The sequence below is a fragment of a genome, unplaced genomic scaffold, assembly GCF_019419815.1.
Source record: "Pyrus x bretschneideri cultivar Hongxiangsu unplaced genomic scaffold, Pyrus_bretschneideri_v1 Contig16, whole genome shotgun sequence".
Lineage (NCBI taxonomy): Eukaryota > Viridiplantae > Streptophyta > Magnoliopsida > Rosales > Rosaceae > Pyrus > Pyrus x bretschneideri.
The window spans coordinates 3,075,119-3,097,608 of record NW_025999457.1 but is presented as its reverse complement, the minus strand read 5'-3'; the positions used below and the strand labels follow the sequence as shown (position 1 = coordinate 3,097,608).

The 22,490-nt window shown below is 35.6% G+C and overlaps 2 protein-coding genes across 6 annotated transcripts; one reads left to right on the top strand and one right to left on the bottom strand.

Annotated features, from left to right (window-relative positions):
- Positions 1-153: 153 nt before the first annotated feature.
- LOC103929089 (dehydrogenase/reductase SDR family member 12) lies at positions 154-3,726 on the top strand. The gene is made up of 10 exons (XM_009338233.3): positions 154-289; positions 369-430; positions 893-1,012; positions 1,148-1,247; positions 1,464-1,544; positions 1,799-1,848; positions 1,943-2,093; positions 2,180-2,236; positions 2,975-3,096; positions 3,197-3,726. The coding sequence occupies exons 1-10, from the start codon at positions 197-199 to the stop codon at positions 3,405-3,407; spliced, it is 1,047 nt and encodes a 348-aa protein (XP_009336508.2). The 5' UTR covers positions 154-196; the 3' UTR covers positions 3,408-3,726.
- A 1,545-nt stretch (positions 3,727-5,271) lies between these two features.
- On the bottom strand, positions 5,272-9,597 carry LOC103929087 (probable choline kinase 1). 5 transcript variants are annotated; one of them, XM_009338230.3, is made up of 9 exons: positions 9,278-9,597; positions 8,765-8,855; positions 8,468-8,704; positions 7,469-7,590; positions 7,194-7,389; positions 6,374-6,491; positions 6,173-6,220; positions 5,764-5,864; positions 5,272-5,649 (listed from the first exon to the last, which is right to left on the bottom strand). In XM_009338230.3, exons 2-9 carry the CDS (start codon positions 8,819-8,821, stop codon positions 5,539-5,541), a joined length of 990 nt encoding a protein of 329 aa, XP_009336505.2. In that variant the 5' UTR covers positions 8,822-8,855; positions 9,278-9,597; the 3' UTR covers positions 5,272-5,538. The 5 variants fall into 5 exon arrangements, with proteins under 5 accessions (XP_009336505.2, XP_009336507.2, XP_048436918.1 ...); XM_009338232.3 differs by having other exon boundaries at positions 8,791-8,855; positions 9,278-9,592; XM_048580961.1 differs by lacking the exon at positions 9,278-9,597 and adding an exon at positions 9,066-9,251.
- Positions 9,598-22,490: the final 12,893 nt, after the last annotated feature.

The following is a 22,490-nucleotide window of genomic DNA, read 5'->3' as shown; positions in this document are numbered from 1 at the left end:
CGTAACTATATAACCGTTAAATTAAGCGATAGTCATTTTATTGTTCCATCGTTGAACGTGTTCATCAATTAAGTGATAATCTGTTTGCCGCTACGTGGCACAAGGGCAAACCGTTAACTGTGACTTTAATTAGTAGACGGCTATACCCGCATTGGCAGCATCACTTGACCGAAATGTTAAAAAACGATAAAAAGGCATGGAAGAGTTGGAGAGGGAGAGTCCAACGAATCTAAGTGTCAGACTTGAAATTCACTTATCCATTGAAGCTCTTGCAATGTTTCTTCTCAAGGTACTCCCTCCCTCCCTTGATCTTTTGTTCTTTCTCTTGACTTCATAAGCCTATAATTTTATTTATCTGTATTTTACAGGCATGGAGACAAACAGCTTTTGGAGTTTATGGGTACCTGAATTTCACCAAGTCTGGTTTCATGTAATCTTCCAATCCCTGTAATTTTCAATTGGGATATTAAATCATAATTTTGCAAGTAAATGCTGTATTTATGTATTCAGAAAGATATACTCTTCAACTGATAGGAAGCAAAGCATATGACTTTTCCCACGGTGGATGCTTAATTTCTATCACCTCTTCTTTTCATGATATAAATTGGGGTTTTGGAAATTTGTTGATGAACTTAATCATCCCAACAATGGCTTTTTTAAGTGCATAAATTTGTATTTCTTTTATTTTCTAGAAATCTTAAGGGACCGGATCGACAATATGAGGTTCAAATACTCTGTGTATCTGTATGCTAGAACGATGCGTTTGTTAAATCCGTTATCTGTCCTATTTCTTCCTTCCGAAATGTTGCTGTTGTGTTCACAAGAATAAAGTTTATGGAAGAAGTCTCGTTGCGCTTTTTTACTTGTTGTAATTGATGTAAAATCCTTGCAGAGAACATTCAAAGAAATTCCAGTCAGAGGATATGCAAGCACGGATAGAAGGGAAAAATTGCATTGTAACAGGAGCTAATTCAGGCATTGGTTATGCAACTGCCGAGGGACTTGCATCTCGGTGCTTTTCTTGCTTTATTTGTGGGCTAGTTGTTATTTGAGACTTAACTTCAGTTGCTAGAAACGTAGTTGCTATTGTTTTTTTTTTTTTTTTTTCCTTTAATTTTCGTTTGTTTATTGTCTTATGATTTTTCAGCGGCGCAACTGTCTATATGGTTTGTCGGAATAAGGAGAGGGGTGAAGCTGCACAGTCTAAAATCCAAACTGATACAGGAAACCAAAATGTTCATTTGGAGGTATATGGCATCCTTTTTTTTTTTTTTTTAATTGTTTTACTTATTTACATGGGTTCCTTTCACGTATTTTAGTGGTCAATGACCCAATGTTACATCCCAGGCGGTTATTGTTATACGTTATCAAATTATATACTAGTTCACTGAGTAATGATCTTTGTGATCTTTATGAATGTCTTGTTTTGATTGTAAATGTTTTAATATGGTTTTAATTTGCAGGTCTGTGATCTATCATCTGTTAGTGATATCAAGTCATTTGCGTCCAAGTTTTCCACAAAGAACATGCCAGTTCACGTATTGGTAAATATCCATTCTGATATTCTGGGAACCTAATATTGCAGTTAAATGTGCCGGGATCTTGTTAATTTTAAACCAGTATATAATATATATATATATATATATATATATATTATTTTGTTATCATCTGTTGAAGTTTTTGTCTGATTTCTGGCATTGTGAATTAATTTAAAACGAATCAAATTTGTTTGCAATTTGGTGGCTTTCTTGTCATGTCACTGTCTGTTTGATTTTGAGAAATATCCTGCTGCCTTTAGGTGAACAATGCTGGTTTGCTTGAGCATAATAGAGTTACCACATCAGAGGGGTGTGTTCTCGATTACCTCTGTACACAGTTTTGTTTAGATATTCTATCCTTTTTCTCTAGATAAAATTTTAAGTCTTTTTCTTTCAAATGCCAGGTTTGAGTTGAACTTTGCTGTGAATGTATTAGGCACCTATGCCATGACGGAATTGATGTTGCCATTGCTGGAGAAAGCTACACCTGATGCCCGTGTTATTACTGTTTCCTCTGGTGGAATGTACACTACACCATTGACCAAGGATTTACAGGTAATTGCTTCTATGATATTCTGTTCGTAACGTTACACTCGATTTGTCCAATGCTCATCAAGTTCCAAAATATATGTCTAATGCAGTTTAGTGATGGGAACTTTAATGGCGTGGAACAATATGGTCGAAACAAGAGAGTTCAGGTTTGATCCCCTTAAGAGATAATATATTTGCTTTATTTTAGTGAATTTTTATCCTCTTTATGATATGTTTCAGAAGATGCCAAGAAGGATGATCTGAATACTGTGATTCGATTATTTCTACTGAATTTAAGCGGAGGAAAACTAATGCATTCAACCGAGCAAGTTCTTAAAACTTCTTTTTGCACAAAAATTTCTGATACATATGCCACATAACATGAATCAGAATGCAGTGTGCTCTGAACCTAAGCCTGAGTTCTCTTCCAACATATTAGACGGAGTTGATATAACAAATGGTAGCTCTTGATTTTGGTAGCAATGATTTCGTTTGGATTTGGTAGTTACATCTTAAGTTGAGGAAATTTACAGACATTCCTTCTGGTTTCTCCTAAGAAGTTTCAGTGCTAGTAATTTGGTAGATTCACTGTTGACACTATCATGGAATGTTGTTAACACTAAGAAATACCAGATGATAGTTTTGATTATGTTTGTATATAATCTACAATTACGAAGTACTTTTACTCAGCAAATGATAAAAGAAAGGGAAAGGAAACAACTGCCTTTCCTTTTTTTTTTTTATCCCTGGGATATGATATTTGGGCTTAAGAGGTGCACTACTAGGTTCCCAGATAAGTATAAATGCTTAATTAACAAAAGCTTATATGTGTGGATGCGAGCTGTTCGTCACTTCGAGTAAGAACTTTTTCAGCTATTTCTGGAGCTAACATTGTTCTTATTCAGGTGGCGTTAACAGAGAAATGGGCTGATACAAACAAAAACAAGGGGATTGGATTCTACTCAATGCACCCAGGTTGGGCTGAGACACCGGGGGTTGCCAAGAGTTTGCCAAGTTTCTCTAAAGCGTACGTAATCTTTAACATTTTCCATCTCTTATTTGTATCTGCGATCTATTTTCTTCTGCTTTATATCTAATCTTCCATTTTTCTTCTAAATTTGTTTTAGTCTATCGGGAAAGCTTAGAACGAACGAGCAAGGTGCAGACACCGTAATTTGGTTGGCTTTACAGCCAAAAGAAAAACTTGTATCGGGAGCATTTTATTTCGATAGAGCAGAAGCACCTAAACACCTTTTGTTTGCAGCAACAAGCCGGTCTCATACTGAAATCGACTCCATTTATGACACTCTAAGTAGGTTATCTGGGACCTCCGCATAAGTTTAATTCGAAAAACGCATACTGTGAAGTCTTGCTGGAAACTTTTATGGGTAAATTTATTAACAAAGGGATGGAAAGGATCAGACTTTGCCTTGCATATGGGGCTTTATACAGGCATAAAACACGTTTTAGTGTCCCTTTAGTGCCCCGTTATTGTTTGTTTAGTGAAAAACTGTATTTTTATTGAAGATTTGTAAAAGGTTGTATTTATGTATATTTCTGATTTTTGTTTATGTAGAGTTGCAGAATTTATTTTCTGAATTCTGATTAAATATACTGAATATATGATTGTAGTTCTTAAAATTTAATTTTCTCTGAATTTAAGTTCAACATAATTTTTCTTTGTGACTAAATATATTGATGCCGTGTTTACGAAACCATGATTGGAATCAAAATACAGAATTGGATTCTGATTACGAAATCTATCTTTGTTTACTAAAGTTCAGTGAATAAAAAGTAAGGTGGGACCCATACAAAATAAGGATTTCAAATTTTCATTTTGAAGGAATTTGACTACTTAATTGGAGGTGGTAATTCAATTTTCCAGATATAGAAGAATCAGAATTAATTGTTCTTATCCGTTATGGCCTTAGATATTTACTATAATTTCAGTTTTGCCGGCCACCACCATCCACTGCTAGCAAAAGGACCTTTTGCTGTGTTGTGTTTCTTGAATTTCATGTTTCTTTAATAAACATAGGGATTAAGAAAATAACAAATAATTAATGCTTATAGGGTAATTACTATTAAGGTTTTATTATGTTCCAAATAATATTTTTAATGACATATTAATTTGAAGTTATCCAATTAATTAGCATATAAATATGCTATTTAGAATAAGGGTATTATAGTAATCATCATTCATTTCTATTCCAATTCAGATGAACTAGTAAACAATTTATATAAATTCAGTTTCATTCTTAAGTAAACAATTTTAATAAGAATATGATTCCAACTACTTATTTCAACTCCTACTCAATTAAATTTCTCTTATTTTAATTATGGTTAAGTAATTTGTTTCAATTCTTGTGGGGTTTGTATCTCAATAATTGTACAGAGCACTAGTCACCACATGCTGATAAAGACCTTTTAGCCATCACACCAAACCTTCCCCACCCTGAGTTGAGTTCCCATCAAAGGGCGACAAGGAATAAGTATCAACACTTGAAATGACATCCAGACAAGTTAAAGCAAACCAAATGTTAATCTTCAAAGCAATAATAGATTAGATCTAAAAGCCGTAGTTTGAGTGAGCATAATAACTGTATATAGAAATCAGTAACTTGAGTTTAATATCTATAATACTACTACTACACTAATGTGAGTTCAATATGTTGACACCACAGTCATCAGTACATATGAGTTTTATATATTAGTATCACAGTCAAATTTATGACCAACTGTAGAAGTAATTCCTATATGAGTTCAATATATTAGTATCATATTCACTTTTTTCGGCCCACTGTGAAAGACTAGTTCCTACTCTAAACTACACTAAAAAGAGATGAAAATTTGAACTCGTAACGTGTTAGGTTGAGCTTTGAAGGCCGGAGTATTGTAGCTACGCACCAAATTTCGAACCCGACGTTTTGCAATGTTTCAATTATTAACATTTACATAAAAGAAAGGAAAACTATCAGATTGAACAGAAGAAGGTCCACGACAACAACACTGCAGAAAAACAAGCAAGTACGAAACCACTTAAAACTTTCCGAAAATTTCCGAAGATGGCTTAAGTTTTAGTGAATGCCATCTTCATAAGAACATATGTTTAGTTAGTTTTCACTCAGTTCGAAAAGGGTTGAGAATCGACGACAGAATGAGGTGGCATAGAACACCCCGGTACCATACACAATAATGCTCATAAGGGCACTCAAACAACTCTTAGTTAATAAGTACTTGTACAAGAACTTAACAAACGAAGAAGAAACCGTCGGTCGTCAATGCCATTTACAGCTACATTTCATATTTATTTCTCACACGCCTTTTCTTTTCTGTTTTTGGTACAAAACTCTCACACGTCTTTATTTGTATAACTATTTCACACTTACGATAATATTTATGAAGTAACATCACTAAGCACGAAGGAGATGGTCTTCAGCATACTATAAAATCCTTGTTGGTTGTGTAATTACAGGGAATCACCTGAAGAACCCAACAATGCCGGCTTCCTCAACCAGTACTGCTGAAACCTCTGCCTCGCATACTCCGTGTAGTCAAAATCAATTTTGTTCACATGACCCTGGAAACCGGCAGAAAACGTAAATATGTTATAAACACAAAGAGGCAGTCAACTCACACAAACACGCGCAAGCTATTGCGAATAACAGTGTAAGGAAAAGTAGAAATGATTTACCGAAATTATTCCCCATAAGCCCCAAAAGAGATGGTTGGCCAAAGTGTACTTCTCTGTTATTTCAACTAGCTGCTCGACCTCAGCATCACTGGGTTCGCAACCTATAAGGAATATTGGAGACGAAGTGTGTTGAGAATCACCAACGCTTTCAAATTAAACATGAGCAAACTTTGCTCAATTATTTTTCGGTCAATAATGCTAAACGTCAAACATGAACAATCTGCGCAGTAACATGCACACAAACCAATAACCACGTCCAGATCTTGCAGAAATCTTCCTTACACAAAGCTTGACAACCAACGAGCTTTGTACGTTTAAACAGTTAAATGTAGGAACAACCAATATCCGTTTACCCAGATACATGTATATCACAAAATCAACAGAGGAATCAGAAAATGAATAAGCTAACCTGCAGAGCTCAGATACGCACGGACAAATCTCTGGCGCTCCTCCAGACCTGATTCAACAGTCGAGAAAACCAAAATATATAATTTGTAATGAATTAAAAATACCAAATGATTATTTCCATGTTTTCAACTTGATTGAATTCTCAAGGTTAAAGCAGGAGAAAATGCACTGAAGGACAAATCACAAACAGATTAACAGTTACCTGGATAATTCCTGTAGTCCAAAACGTGAGGTGTCTCAGAGTGGTAGTTTGCTACCATTTCACAGAAATGATTTGCAAGGTCATAAGCGACAGGATTGTAACTGGCATATTCATAATCCTGAAAACATAACAAAATCATATCCGTAATCATAATATAACCATTGCAACACATGTGTATAACGTTGCTTTATGTACATTTTTAGCAAGAATATAACCGGAAATCCAACGACTGATAATTTGAATCATGCTCGGTGAATATACTTGAATGAATGTGATGCTATACAATTTGCATAAACTTCTACATGCAAGCAAGAAATGCCAAGAAAATTGACTCTCAGCGATTGCTTCATGAGTTACATTCAGAAATACTACTGCTTAGAACTCTGTCATTTACTTAGTTATCATCCCAAATCCGAGTACCCCTCATTCCTTAAACAGGCTAAAGCTAGTAAGAACGCATTTTCTTGATTGCATCGACATCATGATTCAAATCGAAAAATGATGGATTTATTGTTAAAATAGACTTGGACTATGTTTTCTACTACTCAACAAGTTGACACTATTAACTAAGAAAATGTTTTCTACTACTCAAGAAGTTGACACCGTTAAGTTAGTAAGAAAAACTTATCTACTGTCCATGTCAAAATGATTAAATTCAGGTTGTAGAAACTGAAGTGTTTGACTTCAGTAACAATCCTAGGTCACAAGTGGAATCACGTGGAAGGAAAGAAAAGTAGTAAAGAAAGTGCAATATTTTCAAAACCAGCGAAACAGTTAATGACAATGAAATGGTTTCGTTGAAACCAAGTAAAGAACTCACAATTAGAGTGATTAATCTGGTCTCTTCATCCATCATTATGTTCCCGTACTGCAGGTCATTGTGACAGAACCCAATTTCTTGATTGTCCTGTGACAGTTCTTTCTCTAACATACTAATTTCCTCTTCCAAAGTATCCAAGCCGAATTCCTGTATGTCTTTTATCGAACACAAGTTTTTTGCCTCATTGAGCCAGTTCCTGGAGAAAATACGTAAACTGCATAAAAATTCATGAATACTCAAAAGGGAAGCTTTAACATTTCAAAATATAAAATTACCTCATTCTATCCCAAAGGACTACATTTCTTGGACCAGGCATATCCAAATTGTGGAACTCTCTCAGCTTAGCTGCTATAATAGCAGATGTTTCGGGATCACGAAGGTCAGCAGCTGATAGCGTCTGAGAATTGAAAAACACAATAGCGTATGGATATGATAAAAAATCTTCTGCAACAGGTTATATGAAGAGATTACACTGAACCTCAAACATGCCTTTGTTCAATTTTGGTATGATAGAGGATCAAATCCCAAAGCAAATCAGTCCGTCCTTTTTTATGTTAGATCATTTAAGTCCAACTTAAATTAGATGATACATAAGTTGTCCAGCTGAAACAATCAGTAATTGGAAGGTAGAACCGGAGAAAATCTATTACATCTTTATCATCTATCTTGATCCTAAAGATTGATTGCCTCTCATGTTCTTTAAATTTTTTTCGCTTAACTATAAGATTCTGCAAATAGGCTGTTCAATTTTATCCAAATGGTTCGGTAAATATAACACTCAAAACTTATGCATACGTGTCAGGGTTTCAATAGTCTATGATTTCTGGTGTAACGAGTTTAGGCTTTTCTAGTCATATCACAATCTTATCAAAAATTGACTAATAAAAAATGACATGAAGCGATTAACGGCTTCTTCCTTTCACAACAATATAAGACATCAGATACCCTTATCATACACCAAAAGCTAAAGTACGACTTTAAAAGAGTGATCAAGATTACAGTGACCATCCCGCCAAGACCCTGTATGCTCTTTGCACTAGACAATTCAGTCCTAAAGTGCAGACTGGACCTTATTCTTTTTTTATTGTTTACAACCACAATATAATGTCATCATGCCACTAACTTTGAACCATTAAACTAAGGAAAAGTAGTGACAATTATAGAGGATTTAGTGAAAGTATTCCAAAGACATCATTAGTTAAAGACTTAGTTAAAGTAACTCGTACTAAAAAAAAAAAGAAAATATGAAATGGTAAACATAGCAATTCACATACTCTAGCGTGAATGAACTCCTCAACCCGTCCCTCTGCAAATCGCCCAAGAAGACGCGGCCCCTGGCCATGCTTGGACATGCACTCAAACGTCTGAACTTCATCCTCCCGATTAAAAAACACTTCAACTCCTTCACCATAAACCCGAACCAGAACTTTCCGGAAAAGGTCACCACCGTTCCTCGTAGGCCAACTTATTTGATACACCTCATTAGTCATGGCCCCCTTCAATGGGGTGACCTGCAAGGCATTCAAATCATCCACTACATCCCCCCATTCAGAAGCTACAGATAAAAGTACCTTCTTTAATTCCTCTGGAAGACAACCTTTAACTAGACCAAGTGTCTTGATGGCCATTTTGTATCAATTATCAATTCAAACAGAGGTTCACCTGCATATCAAAATGTTCCATTAGCTTCTATCTTATTGAATTCTGGCACCCGAATCCTATATTGTTCCTGAATCTAATCAAGGTGCTTCATTGGGTTTACAACAGCTTAATTGCTATAATCTAATCATATCGAAATCGATGAATTCAGAAGATTAGTCATCACAGCTGATGGAATTAAAAAATTGTTCAGCAAGAAACAAAGAAACATACCCACATGAAACGAACAGTAAAATTCAAGGAGAAAAAAGCTCAAAGCTGCAATCTTTAATGGTAATATCTAACTGAAATGCTCTATTAACTTCAGCACTTGGAAGATAACACAACCCAAATGATTAAAAGAACAAAAAACATATGAAATTTACAGAACCCAAACGAAAGACAAACAAAAAAGCATTAAGAGATTGAGAAACAGAAGAAGTCACCTAAGGAAGAAGAGTTCAAGAAAGATGCAGGTTAGTTTGATATGCCAAACTGCAGCTCCTTTTTATATCAATGTGTGAACAATCAATGAAAAGTCAAAATGTAAATAGATAAAATGCTTGAAATAATGGACAGAGTCCCCCTTGGCCCAAAAGAAGGAAACAAATTAATAAAAGAACAAACCCCAGAATCCCATGAGGGTGGGGTTGTGGGATCAGAGAAAATAATATTTTTTTTAGAATAAAAAGTCCAAAAACTGACTTTTCTCTTTGTTTCTGTGGCAAGCAAAAGCAGAGTATGAAAATACAAAGGGTTTTTTGGGTCTGTAAAATTGACTGAATCTTGCTGCAGATTCTGAGCCGAAATTGAGTAGTAACCAACTCGGATTGACCAGATTCTAAATTCTGAATACGTGTAGGACGCGGTGAATGCTTTTGTTTTTTATATTTTTCTTTGTGTGTTGGTTCCGTTCTTCTTGTTAACTGGGTCAAAGGAGTGATTGTCAAAAGAAAACGAAGTTACAGACTTTTTGATTTATGCACAGAACAACAAGGAAATGTGGTGCCTGCGGGGCCCAGTTATTGCTCGCCAAACGAGGACTTCTCTTTCGCTAGAGACTGTAGAGTTTTTGTTTTTTCTCCTCCTCTTCTTTCCTCTGCAAAGGGCATCCATGTAATTTAGTAGATTTTGATTTTGAATATTTTCTAAAGAGAATAGAATAGAATATTAACTTTAGTATGCACATTTTTTTTTTCTTTTGACGGAGTTGAAATGTGAATAACGTACATCTTTAATTATATATAAAGTATATTTATCATATTTTTTAGGGTAAAAGACTGTTTACTATCCTCATGTTTTGTGGTTTTCAACATTTAGTACATCAAGTTTTTTTCGTCTTAGAGTCATACCTAAAGTGTTAATTTTGGGACAGTCTCATACATCCATTAGTCAAATTGTTAATTCTCCCGTTAAGTGATGACGTGGTGCTTATGTGGACAATAACTGGGTACCACGTGACATTAAAAATATTAAAATAATTAATTAAATTAAAAAAAAAACAAACAAACAAACCCTATCCCTTCTTCCCCGCCTCCAACCCAGAACAAGAACAAGAACCCAGAAGAAGAAGAAGAAGAAGGAAAAAATAAAATAAAACAAAGAAAACCCCAATCCCACCTCTAACCCAGAAGAAGAAGGAAAGAAAAAAAACCTAGTTTGTCGTTTCCAGATCCAGTCCAAAAATAATCTCAAACTCAAACTCCCCATCTGAAAGTATTTTCGAAATTCACCCACACTGAAAATCCCAAAGATATGGAGTTCATGGTCTGGGTTCGCGGTCGTGGTCACGCCGGGGGTGGGGGTGGGTGAAGGCAGGTGGGTCGCGGCAAACTGGGTTTCTTCTTCTTCTAGGTTGCAGATTCGTTTTTTTTTTTTTTCTTCTTCTTCTTCTGGGTTAGGGGCGAGGGGGGAGAAGGGATGGTTTTTTTTTTTTTCCTTCTTCTTCTTCTGGGTTGGGGGCGGGGGGAGATGGGATGGGCTTTTTTTTTATTTATTTTTATTTTTTTATCTTTAATTTAATTAATTATTTTAATATTTTTAATGTCACGTGGCGCCCAGTCATTGTCCGCATGGGTACCACATCATCACTTAACGAGAGAATTAACAGTTTAACTAACGGATGTATAAGACTGTCCCAAAATTAACACTTTAGGTATGACTCTGAGACAAAAAAAACTTGATGTACTAAATGTTGAAAACCACGAAACATGAGGGTAGTAAATAGTCTTTTGCCCTATTTTTTATATCACATTTTTTATAAAGTCAGAACTACCAACATATGTGAGTTCTATCTTTATCAAAAAGACATTACAAATGTAATATTAAAAATATGATAAAGTATTAATTTCTTATATATATATATATATATATATATATATATCTTATTCCATACTATATTATATGACAGATTGAAAGTTGAGAAAAAAGATGGTGGCTAAGAAAATTTAGGAGCCGTTTGGCATCCCACTATTTTTTTTTTTAATTTTCAAAAATATTTTCTAAACCAATTTCTTAAGAACAGTTTCTTATAAGACCCAAACACTTGTTTAGTATGAAATTTAAAATTATTTAAATCTTAATTAACTCCTCTACTTTTTTAATGTAGATCTTATCGCTTGTTCAAAATAAAAAATCTTAACAATTAAATAAATAAGAAAGGGAGAGAGAAGACCGAAAGAAAGGGAGAGAGAGAAGAGAGAGGATCGAAAGAAAGGGAGAGAGAAGAGAACCGAGTCAGATGAGAGAGAAAGCTGAGGCCTGAGGAAAGGATCAGAAAAGAGTAAGGAGGGATAAAAAATCAGAAAATATAGAAATAGAGGAGAGCGCAGGAAAGGATCAAAACAAAGAGGACAAAAAAGAAGAGAAGAGGGAGAGAGAAAAATAAGAAAAGATAGGAAGTGAGAGGGAGGAGGAAAATATAGGGAGAGATTGGATAGAAATAGTGTCACATCTTGGCCCAGGGGGGACCACTTTCCGGGCCCGCTCCATCACCGTAGCACGATATTGTCCGCTTTGGGCCCCGACCACGCCCTCACGGTTTTGTTTTTGGGAACTCACACGAGAACTTCCCAATGGGTCACCCATCCTGGGAATGCTCTCGCGCGCTACTCGCTTAACTTCGGAGTTCCCATGGAACCCGAAGCCAGTGAGCTCCCAAAAGGCCTCGTGCTTGGTAAGGATGGGAATATACATATACGGATCACTTCCCTGGGCGATGTGGGATGTCACAATCCACCCCCCTTAGGGGCCCGACGTCCTCGTCGGCACACACGCGGCCATGGTTAGGCTCTGATACCAAATGTCACATCCCAGCCCGGGCGGGACCACTTCCCGGGCCGGACTCTACCACCGTAGCACGATATTGTCCGCTTTAGGCCCCGACCACGCCCTCACGGTTTTGTTTTTGGGAACTCACACGAGAATTTCCCGATGGGTCACCCATCCTGGGAATGCTCTCGCCCCTTCTCGCTTAACTTCGGAGTTCCTACGGAACCCGAAGCCAGTGAGCTCCCAAAAGGCCTCATGCTAGGTAAGGGTGGGAATATACATATAAGGATCACTCCCCTGGGCGATGTGGGATGTCACAAATAGACTAGGAGAGAGATTAGTTTAAAAATGACTTTTGTGTTTTTAAAAATTAAGTTGATTTTTTAAATTGGTTTTGATTTTGCTTTTTTAAAATAGTCTTACTAACAAGAATATTGACTTAAGACCTAAAAATTGTTTTTGAGTTAAAAAATTGGGATTCAAGTTGCATATTAAACAGATTCTAAGCTTTTTAATAATAATATGACACCAAATAATATGTCACCAATCAAATTTATATTTTAATTCAAGTTAAAATTTAATTTATCATTGTGATTAAAATTAGGAGAAACTTGATATGAATCCAATTTTGTGAGTCATTTTTGAGATGAGTCCAATTATATTCCATGTTAGTTTTTTTTCATTTTCATACCAATTTACCCCTAAAATTACTTATAAGTAATCAATATTATCCCTTGATTTTAGGATTAGTATTTGTGATAAGTTTTACCTATTTGAGGTTTAAAGAATAAAATTCCCTTAATGATAGGATAATTGTTGGAATAAAATTACTTCTTATATATCCCTCCAAGTGAGGATACGCCTCTTCATTTCTTCTTCATTTATCTATTCTTTCTTTTTAGTTTGTTATCTAAAACCTTTTTCTTAGTTAGGATTTATCATTTGCCTTGCGAATGTTCTTCTTCTTTATCATGGTTCAGTTTTCCTTTTCTCTTCTTAGGCTTCTAGTATATATGAAACTCGATTCTGTTTGATCAAAGAATGGAGGTTGGTTGGCTTCTTTCATCATATTGCTTGTTGTGTTCAAATTAGTTAATTTGGTGGTCAAAGTTGGATCTTCATTTGGGTTGTATTTTTACTCAAATTAATTGATTTCATGGCTGATATTTATCTACCTGTATCACAAGATTTTGTTATATAACCTACCTCTATTATAGGCAGATTATATTTTTCTATTTTTATTATCTATCTCTATCGCAAATTGCTTCTATATGTTTTCCTATATTGCATAGTAATTTATCTTGCTTATATGTAGGTCAATTGTGTATTTGTACCTTTCAGTTTGTTTATCTACCTATTATTAGATATATTTTCTTCGTTTGATATCTTACTTATAGGTATATGTACACTTATGTATGAGATAGGATTAAGGACAAATATTTTTACAAATACTTTTACACTCTTTTTAAGCCTTTTGATTACATGACATCCAAGAGTTCTTATTTATTTATTAAATGACATGGATGCTTATGTGGATTTTAAATAATATTAAAGATAAAATAAAACTGAAAAAAAAAATCTGGAAAATTAAAAATATAATTAAAAAAGGAAGAAACTTTAACTGAAATTGCTTCTCCCATTTCCATTTCGATCAAGACTTGGATTTAGACTTTGAGCCCTGATAAAAAAATCATGAACTGATAGGTTGTATATTTTTGCAACTTAATCTATGATAAAAATATTTTATTTTATTAAAAGGTAAAGAATTGAAACGTTTTTTAAATGTTTAGTAGATTGCAAATGTTTAAATATTCAAAATTTGAAAACAAAGGGTAAAATAGGTTTAAAAAATAGTTAAGTGGACCTAAATCAGAAATTTAAAAAAATTAGACTAAAGCCAATAGTATGTCAATTTTTTGGACCTATATCTTAATGCCCCTTAAAATTAATACAGGGTAGAATTGTCTAAGGGAAATTTTATTTAAACCCATCTAACCTATTTATACACCCAACTTACTTTTTACACTCATTTGATTTTTAACTAAACTATTAATATCTCTTTAAACCCAAATTTAATACCTAATATACCTCCATAAACCCAATTCAATATGTGGATTTATTTTCACATCCATTGAATTTTTAACTTAGAACCTGCCGTTGTGCCACTTGACTTCTGATAGTAAAGGAGTTACCTCTTCATTAAACTTCTCCTCCTTCTCTTTGTAACTGGACAAAGCAACTACTTCTTCATATTAAAAAATGAAGTACCAGAGAAAATAGGCTTTGACTAATAAGAACATTATACAAATCAAACATGACCAAAGAGAAGAGAAGAATACAAGAGATCTCACAGTAAAAAATTCGCTCAAGGGGGTACTTTTATGGGCTTGGGGCTTCAGTACTCCATCCCATATCTGCAGAATTTACAATACTTAGAGATGTATGGGAAAAGATATAAAGTATAAAAGCAACATAGAGTTGAAGGAAAAATTACCTTTTGTATATCTTCCCTTAGCACAAGTTCTAGATATTAAAAAGGGGTCTAAACGAGCAGTCACAAACAAGAAGGTATTAATACGCAACAAGAAAATCATTTCACGGGGACAACTTAATTAGACAAATCCCATTAATATGGACACGAAGTATGCTCGTACCTTTGTTTTATCACGTATAACAAAAAGTAACATCGTTTTACGGGGGCTGAATAGGCGCATCATGACATATAGACATTCAGAAACCAGGGTTAGCAAGTATTAGTTTTTGCATAATCAAAGCTCTCTCCTTTTTAGCTGCATGTTTTTTCATTCCTATGTTCATGTCCGTTACATCTCCACAAAACAGGGTTAGCAAAGGGTGTGTGGATCAAATGAATTGAAGAAGATTAATAGACATAAATTAATAAGGGGTGTGCTATCCGCACACCCCTATAAATAATGTCGTTGGGTGTATTTGTAATGGTAATTCCCCAAGTAAAAGGGCAATTATGCCCTGTTAGGCAAACTACTGTGATATTTGGTAGCAATGAAAATCATATGAGATGTTATTTGCAAGAGTGAATGTAGGATAAACAAAGAGTGATTGTAGGGTTTAATTATAGTGTTTGGGTTTATTGATAAATTTGAGTTTTATTATTAATAGTAATTATGCAATAGGATAAAATAGACAATTAACATTTAAAATTTAAGTTGGGTGTAAAAAGAGGTTAAATGAGTTTAAATAAAATTTCCCATTGCTTAATCATATAATGAGTCACATCATTGTGCCCGTCCTAGTGTATATGTTTTGTTTTTTTTGTTTTTTGGCAGAAGTCCTAGTGTATATAGATATTCTCTCAAAGTGAGAATCTTCATGGATCAATTTACGTGCTAACATTATAAAATATTATGCCGAAAACATAATGTGACAGAGAGCTCATGAAGAGTCTTAATTTTGAGTAGGGATGGCAATTCTAATTGTTAAAACCTAATAACTATGGATAACCGTCCGAATGGATTGGATTTGGGTATGAAAATTCGGGTATATTTTGGATATGAGGAAAAACTATGAATCATATTCAGTTATGGTTTTGGATATGGTTATAGGGGTCCCCAATCCATATCCCTCCCCGAATCCGAACCGAAGTGTGACATCCCACATCATCCAGAGGAGTGATCCTATATGTATATTCCCATCTTTACCTAACACGAGGCCTTTTGGGAGCTCATTGGCTTCGGAGTTTAAGCGAGTAGCGCGCGAGAGCAATCCCAGGATGGATGACCCACTGGGAAATTCTCGTGTGAGTTCCCAGAAACAAAACCGTGAGGGCATGGTCGGGGCCCAAAGCGGACAATATCGTTCTATGGTGGTGGAGCGAGCCAGGGATGTGGTGGACCTTGGGCCAGGATGTGACATCCCACATCGTCCAAGGGAGTGATCCTTATATGTATATTCCCATCTTTACCTAGCACGAGGCCTTTTGGGAGCTCACTGGCTTCGGGTTCCATGGGAACTCCGAAGTTAAGCGAGTAGCGCGTGAGTGCAATCCCATGATGGGTGACCCACTGAGAAGTTATCGTGTGAGTTCCCAGAAATAAAACCGTGAGGGCGTAGTCGGGGCCCAAAGAGGACAATATCGTGCTACAGTGGTAGAGCGGGCCCGGGATGTGATGGACCTCGGGCGGGGATGTGACAGAAGTATATATAATATAATTATATACAATATAATAGTAATTATATATAATATAATTGTGTTATATATATATATATACACACACTTATTTATTTATTATTCACTGAATCCACTACCTTGAGAATAAAAAAGTTGAATTGTGTGAGTTGCATTTTGTGGACAAGTTAAAAAGTTTTGACATGAATCAAATTCTATAAGAATTCAGACCAATAGTACTTATGGGAGATATCAAAGATCAGCCCACATTATCAATGTTTCGCTTTAATTTTTATACTCCACAAGATCCATTCATTAAATCATTTTGTACATCAAATATTTAATGACGAAATTAATATTTACTAAATTATCATGCGTCAATTGAACGAATATATTTTTTGTATTGATGAAGATGAGTATAATTGTTAACCGATAGAGAATCCGTTAAAAGGATGAGTATGATTATTGATAATAGCCGATGGTTAATTGACGGTTATAGATATGATTAATTTTCGTGGTTATGAGGATGAATATAGCATTTTCGTCCCCAAAATGAACTGTTACCATCCCTAATTTTGAAATAATCTCCTTAGCATTTCTCATTCTACATTATCTTTGGGGGGCCGAAATCTATTAAACAAGTTTAAATTTCTCTGGTGCAAGTGCATCAAGGTAATCATAGAGAGCAATCATTGGTGGATACTACCAAGGCATACTGTTACATTACATGAAATTAATGCAGAACTTTCTTCGTAGTTATTACATGTATCATAAAAATATAACTTTTTAAGGAAAATGTTATTGGCGCTCCAAAAATTTCATTCTGTACTTCTCACAAATATATATTTTTTTCCTAATATAAAAATTTTGGAGTGTAGAATGAGATATTTAGAGTGCTAATAACAATTTCCTTTTTTAATTGTAATTAGTTTCAGATTGGGAATTGTTATTAGCACTCCAAAAATCTCATTCTATACTCTTTGTGACATCCCGTCCCGAGATTATAAAAAACGTACGTGTGAATTGACCTTTTTACCCCTAGTTCGTTACATTTACGTTTAGTGTGTTTTGTGTGGTGTTGGCAATCGTAGGGTCACACACACACACACACTCTCATTCTCTCCCGTGATTCCCTCTCCCTCGTCTCTTCTCTGTCTCTGTCTCTCTCCCGAACTCCAATCTTTCTTCTTCTTTCTTCAAACTCATACGGACAAACACCAAACTCACCCAAACCATCATAGATCGAGGGAACCAACTACACCATTGAACTCGTGAGGTTGAGAGGAGCACGACCATACTATTTTCAGGTGAGAAATCATTAGTTTTCACGTCGATTCGAAGTAATTCGTTTTGAACACTATTCATACAAATTTAATCTAGCATGTTTTTGGACCTTTGAAGCTTGTAGATGTCTTAGTGAGGTCCCAAGGAGCCTCGGAGTGCTTCGTTGGACGAGTTTGGACGTCGGGAAAGCTGGGTTCAAAGTTGGCCGGTTTTAGATTGTGTGGACAGGTATAATTCCTTGATTTTTAGGCCTTAAAAGTAGTCTATCGTGATTCTACTAGTCCTAAGCTTCATTTTGGTCCAAGAATCATGAAAATTGGTTGAGAAACGAGTGAGAAAACGAAGTTTGAAGTTTTCCCAGTTTTCCGGTGCCGGCGACGGCGCCGGAGTCTCGCCGGAGAAGGTGACAGAATATTCCGTCAAATCTGACGGAATATTCCTAACGCCGTTAACGGAATCTGTCAAAACTGACGGAATATTCCTAACGGCGTCAGTTGACACCGTCAGTGTGCATGGCACGTGGCCGCGCGTGGGGGCGCGTAGGTCCGTGCCTATTTTGGCGCGTGGGGGCGCGTGAGAAGTCCAAAAATTATTTTAAAAATATGGTTGTGATCCTGAGGTTGTGTAGAGCACGTTGGTATATTCATTTGTCCATTTTGAGCAATGTATGAGAAGTTATTACGAGAAGTTGGTTATGTGCTTTTAAATTAACATTTTTGTAGTTGTTTCGCGTATAGGTGATACGTATCCCGAGGACGAGCGTGGTCACTAGAGGCAGGGGGCTACGACCCTTCCACTTATCAGTGAGTGGGCTTTTGGTTTTCCGTATATACCTATATACATTTATGTTCCTAGAAATTAAATAAAAAGGGTTATTTGTTTCATGCCATGCACCATATGTTTGTCGTTTATGCATCATCACATGCATTAGTAGTGGCATACATATATATATATATATATGCGTATTGGGTGCTGTGGACGCACAGGTAAGTGCCAGGTAAAGGTTATTCACATTTACATTCAGCAGTAGTTTGAGATGCTTAGCGAGCTCATAACCTGCACCCCCGGTGTTAGTGCTCCCGCCCTGAGCAGGGAACAGTCCTTCACGTGATGTTAACCTCCCGCACCACATGCTCAGCTTGGATCCAAGCTAGGTGCACAGTCCTGTCGTACAGACCACATTAGGTGGTTCCGACTCGTAGGTGACCCGCGATTATTCGCACAACCTTCACGTGATCGTAGCACTAGAGCGTATATATATACGTCACACCCAGGCCTGTCGTACAGACCACTTTAGGTGGTTCCGACTCGTGGGCAGGTTCAGTTGTTCCGTTATTGAGTTTGAGATTGGAGCTCTATATGCAGCCGTACAGGTCACGTTAGGTGACTCCGGCTGCCAGATGTTATGCTATTGACGTGATTTATACCTGAGCACTTGCATATCATTATGAGGCGGTGACATGGCATATATTGAGCATAATTGGCATACCCTTGAGCTTGATTGACATATCTATACATACGTATATATGTTTATTTTCTGGGAAGTATATAGGTTTTACGGTGAGGGGTTAGAATGTATTTTGCTAAATGGTTTTCAAAGAGCTTTGTTTTTGCCCACTCACGCTTTTGTTTTTCGCCCCTCCAGGTTCTAGTTGCTTCGCAGTTTCGGTGGTTTTCCCAGAGGACGTCCCGGCATTTCTGACAGACACTCACCGATGTAGGGTCACCTTCGGGTGTACTATTGTCGTATCATTCTCTTTGGACTGCTGTAGTCTTGCTCTGAATTTAGCGTTTCACTTACGCTAGCACTTGTCTTAGTACTTTGTATGCTAGTTTTTAAATTATTCGTACTTTTACATTACTATCTCATTAGCTTCCGCACGTGCACATGGCTACGTCACCTTCGTGTGACGGCCAGCACGCTCTGATCTTGGTCGGGGTGTGTCACTCTTCACAAGTGTATTTTTCTTTTTAATTATAGAAAGTTTGGAGTGCCAAATAAGATTTTTGGAGTGCTAATAACAATTCTTTTCAGATTTCTACCTAAATAAGGATTTATATCACTCTACGTATATTGTAATATTTTACTCACATCAATACAAAAAGTTTAAATTACATTGATATAATCATGCAATAATTACAAAAATAATTTCAGATTAATTTTGTGTAATATAACATATACTTAGAAGCCTTTAAGAGAAGGGATCCTCATTTTTCAAAAAAAAAAAAAAAAAAACGGAAATATCCTTTTGACCGTTAGATTTGACTTTAATGAAATTTTGTGGTTGAGATTTTGTGGCCTGTGATTTAATCTCAACCACAAAATTTCATTTAAACAAAATCTAATGGTCAATAAGGTGTCTTCATTTAAAAAAAAAAAATGGAAATCTCTTCCCTTAAATGGCTTGTATACTTATATATCTATAATATCCAGCATAATGATATGGTATGGAATACCATATCCCTTTTCACGTGATTCCAAATGGAGTGCAACCGGGTTGAACAACTTTTTTTATTATTTATTTTTATTTTTAATTTTTAATGAGAAAGTGTCAAAACTATTACAATAACATATGAGATTGAGAGTTTCGAACCGAGTATGCAAGGGTAAAAATTCAGTACTTTATTTACTAAAATATTAGACCACATATAATGGGTTGGAGACTTGGATAGGAATGATCTCGCGTCACATGTATGATCTTCTCATCCCACTCATTAGTTTTGTGAAATTTAACTTTGTATGACCCATCAAATCTCTCTTCGATCTTGGATTTGGATTTGGAATCTGTAAAACATGTTATTTGTATTAACCCGATTATTATTAATTGCTGGACGTCAATAAAACCATCCTTAATTATATCAATTTTATTTACTCAAAATTAAGCGTATTGCTGATCGTAAGGCACAATTTTCATAAAATCTAAGATATAGTAGACAATAAAAATTGTGCGAAATGATTGATCAGTTTCTTATCTTATAAATTTTTCGAGTGATTGAACAAATTCGGATGCAAAACTTACACCTAAACGTGCAATGTGTTCCCGATGTCAATGACAAAACGATATCTAATGTCAGCTTTGATAAGACGCTCCATAACGGTATTTGCATAATCAACTGGTATAACTTCGACATTTGCTGTTATATTGTGCTTAGCTGCAAAATCAATCATCTCTTGGGTCTCCTTCATTCCTCCAACGGCACTACCAGCTATTATCTTTCTCCCTAAAAGTACAAAAAAAAAACAAAAACAAAAATGTTAATACTAATATTCCATTGATGCAAATGTACAGCGGATTAACTGTAAAGGGAACTTACTTCAACACACCCACTTTCTCCATACGCACTTACTTAGACAAGACATCTCTACTGATTAATAAAACTTATTGTCAACCAAAATTTTATGAAATTACCAATTTAACCTTTAATTAAAACAGAACATGAATAAGAAATATAGGGCAGAAATGTAATTTCACACACCAAATTTTGCTTTTTTTTCTTTCTTCAAGGCCTCACTTACATGTAATCCTAACATATCTCTAATCCTCTTCAACTGCTCTCACCACCCCACCTCATTCATCCCCTTCTCCCACCCCACCTGCAAATTATGTAGGCTCTTCCTCTCCTCAATAATAAAATTAAAAAAAAAAAAAAACTTCATACTCCTACATTCTCTATCACTCTCTTCCTCTCCCCTTCTATTTCAAAAACAAGAATAAAAATTTTTCTCACACACTTTGTGTGTGCCCATATGCTAGTTTGTTTTAAACAATCTTAACTTCTTTTATCTAAACCCAATTAAGGTTACAAGTTAGTGAATTCATCTGCTTACCCATCAGCAAAGGAAAAACTGGTAGCTGAAGAGGCTTATCTGGTGCTCCAAGCAAAACAAGCTTTCCATGAGACTTCAATAGTCCAACCAAAGGCAAGAGAAGGTGGACCCCCTAAAAATATTCTTAAGTAATGGGAACCCCTAAAAATATTAAATCCCTATTTTATTTAAGAAACTTCTAAAGTCCATAACTTCTCCAACCTTGTCCCGATTCACGAACAGCCTTTGCATACTTGCTCGTGGGGTCGAGTTCAATTTGAAAACATTAAGAATGACCCCCGAAGGTCTACGGATTTTAAATAATTATTTTCAAAAATTCAAACTTTGTAATTAAGTAATTAAAATCTAAAATTAATTTAAATTTGCAAAAATACTATAAAATCCTGCGAATGCAAAATACATAAATTACAATAGTGAAATCTAGGAACGGGATTTCACATCATCACTTGCAGCTTCTTTGTAACTTTCTGGTTCCACAATACACACATAGCATCTAGCATATATGTCTTCCAAGGTTTTTAACTTTACTGTAGTAGAGCTTGGAGTGCTAGTCTGAGAACTTTTATTGCTTGAACTAGAAACTGTACTATGAATTCCTTGTCCATTTTTAGTTTGTTCATCTTCTTCCAAATGACTTCTGTCACTTATTTCATTTGAAAGAGACTGAAATTTGTTTCTCAATATCATTATCCCACTTCCATACTGAGCTTTCATCAAATATCACACTTTTGCATAGCATGATCTTTTTGGTTTGCAAGTTATATACTCTGTATCCTTTCTCATACTTCCCATATCTAACCAAGATACCTTTAGATGAAGATTCCTCAAGTTTGTGTCTCAGTTGATCTAGTATATGGCAGCAACATAGTGATCCAAATACCCTCAAGTGCTTTACACCTGGTTTTCTGCCACCAAAGGCGTCGAAGGGAGTTGAATTTGAGAGTGACTTTGTTGGACATCTGTTTAAAAGGTAGACAGCAGTATTCACTGCTTCACTTCAAAAGGAATAGGGTAGGTGTTTCTCATGCATCATTGATTTTGCCATTTCAATGATAATTCTGTTCTTTCTCTCTGTAACACCATTCTGTTGTGGATAATATGCAACAGTAAGCTGTCTCTCTAAACCAATGTC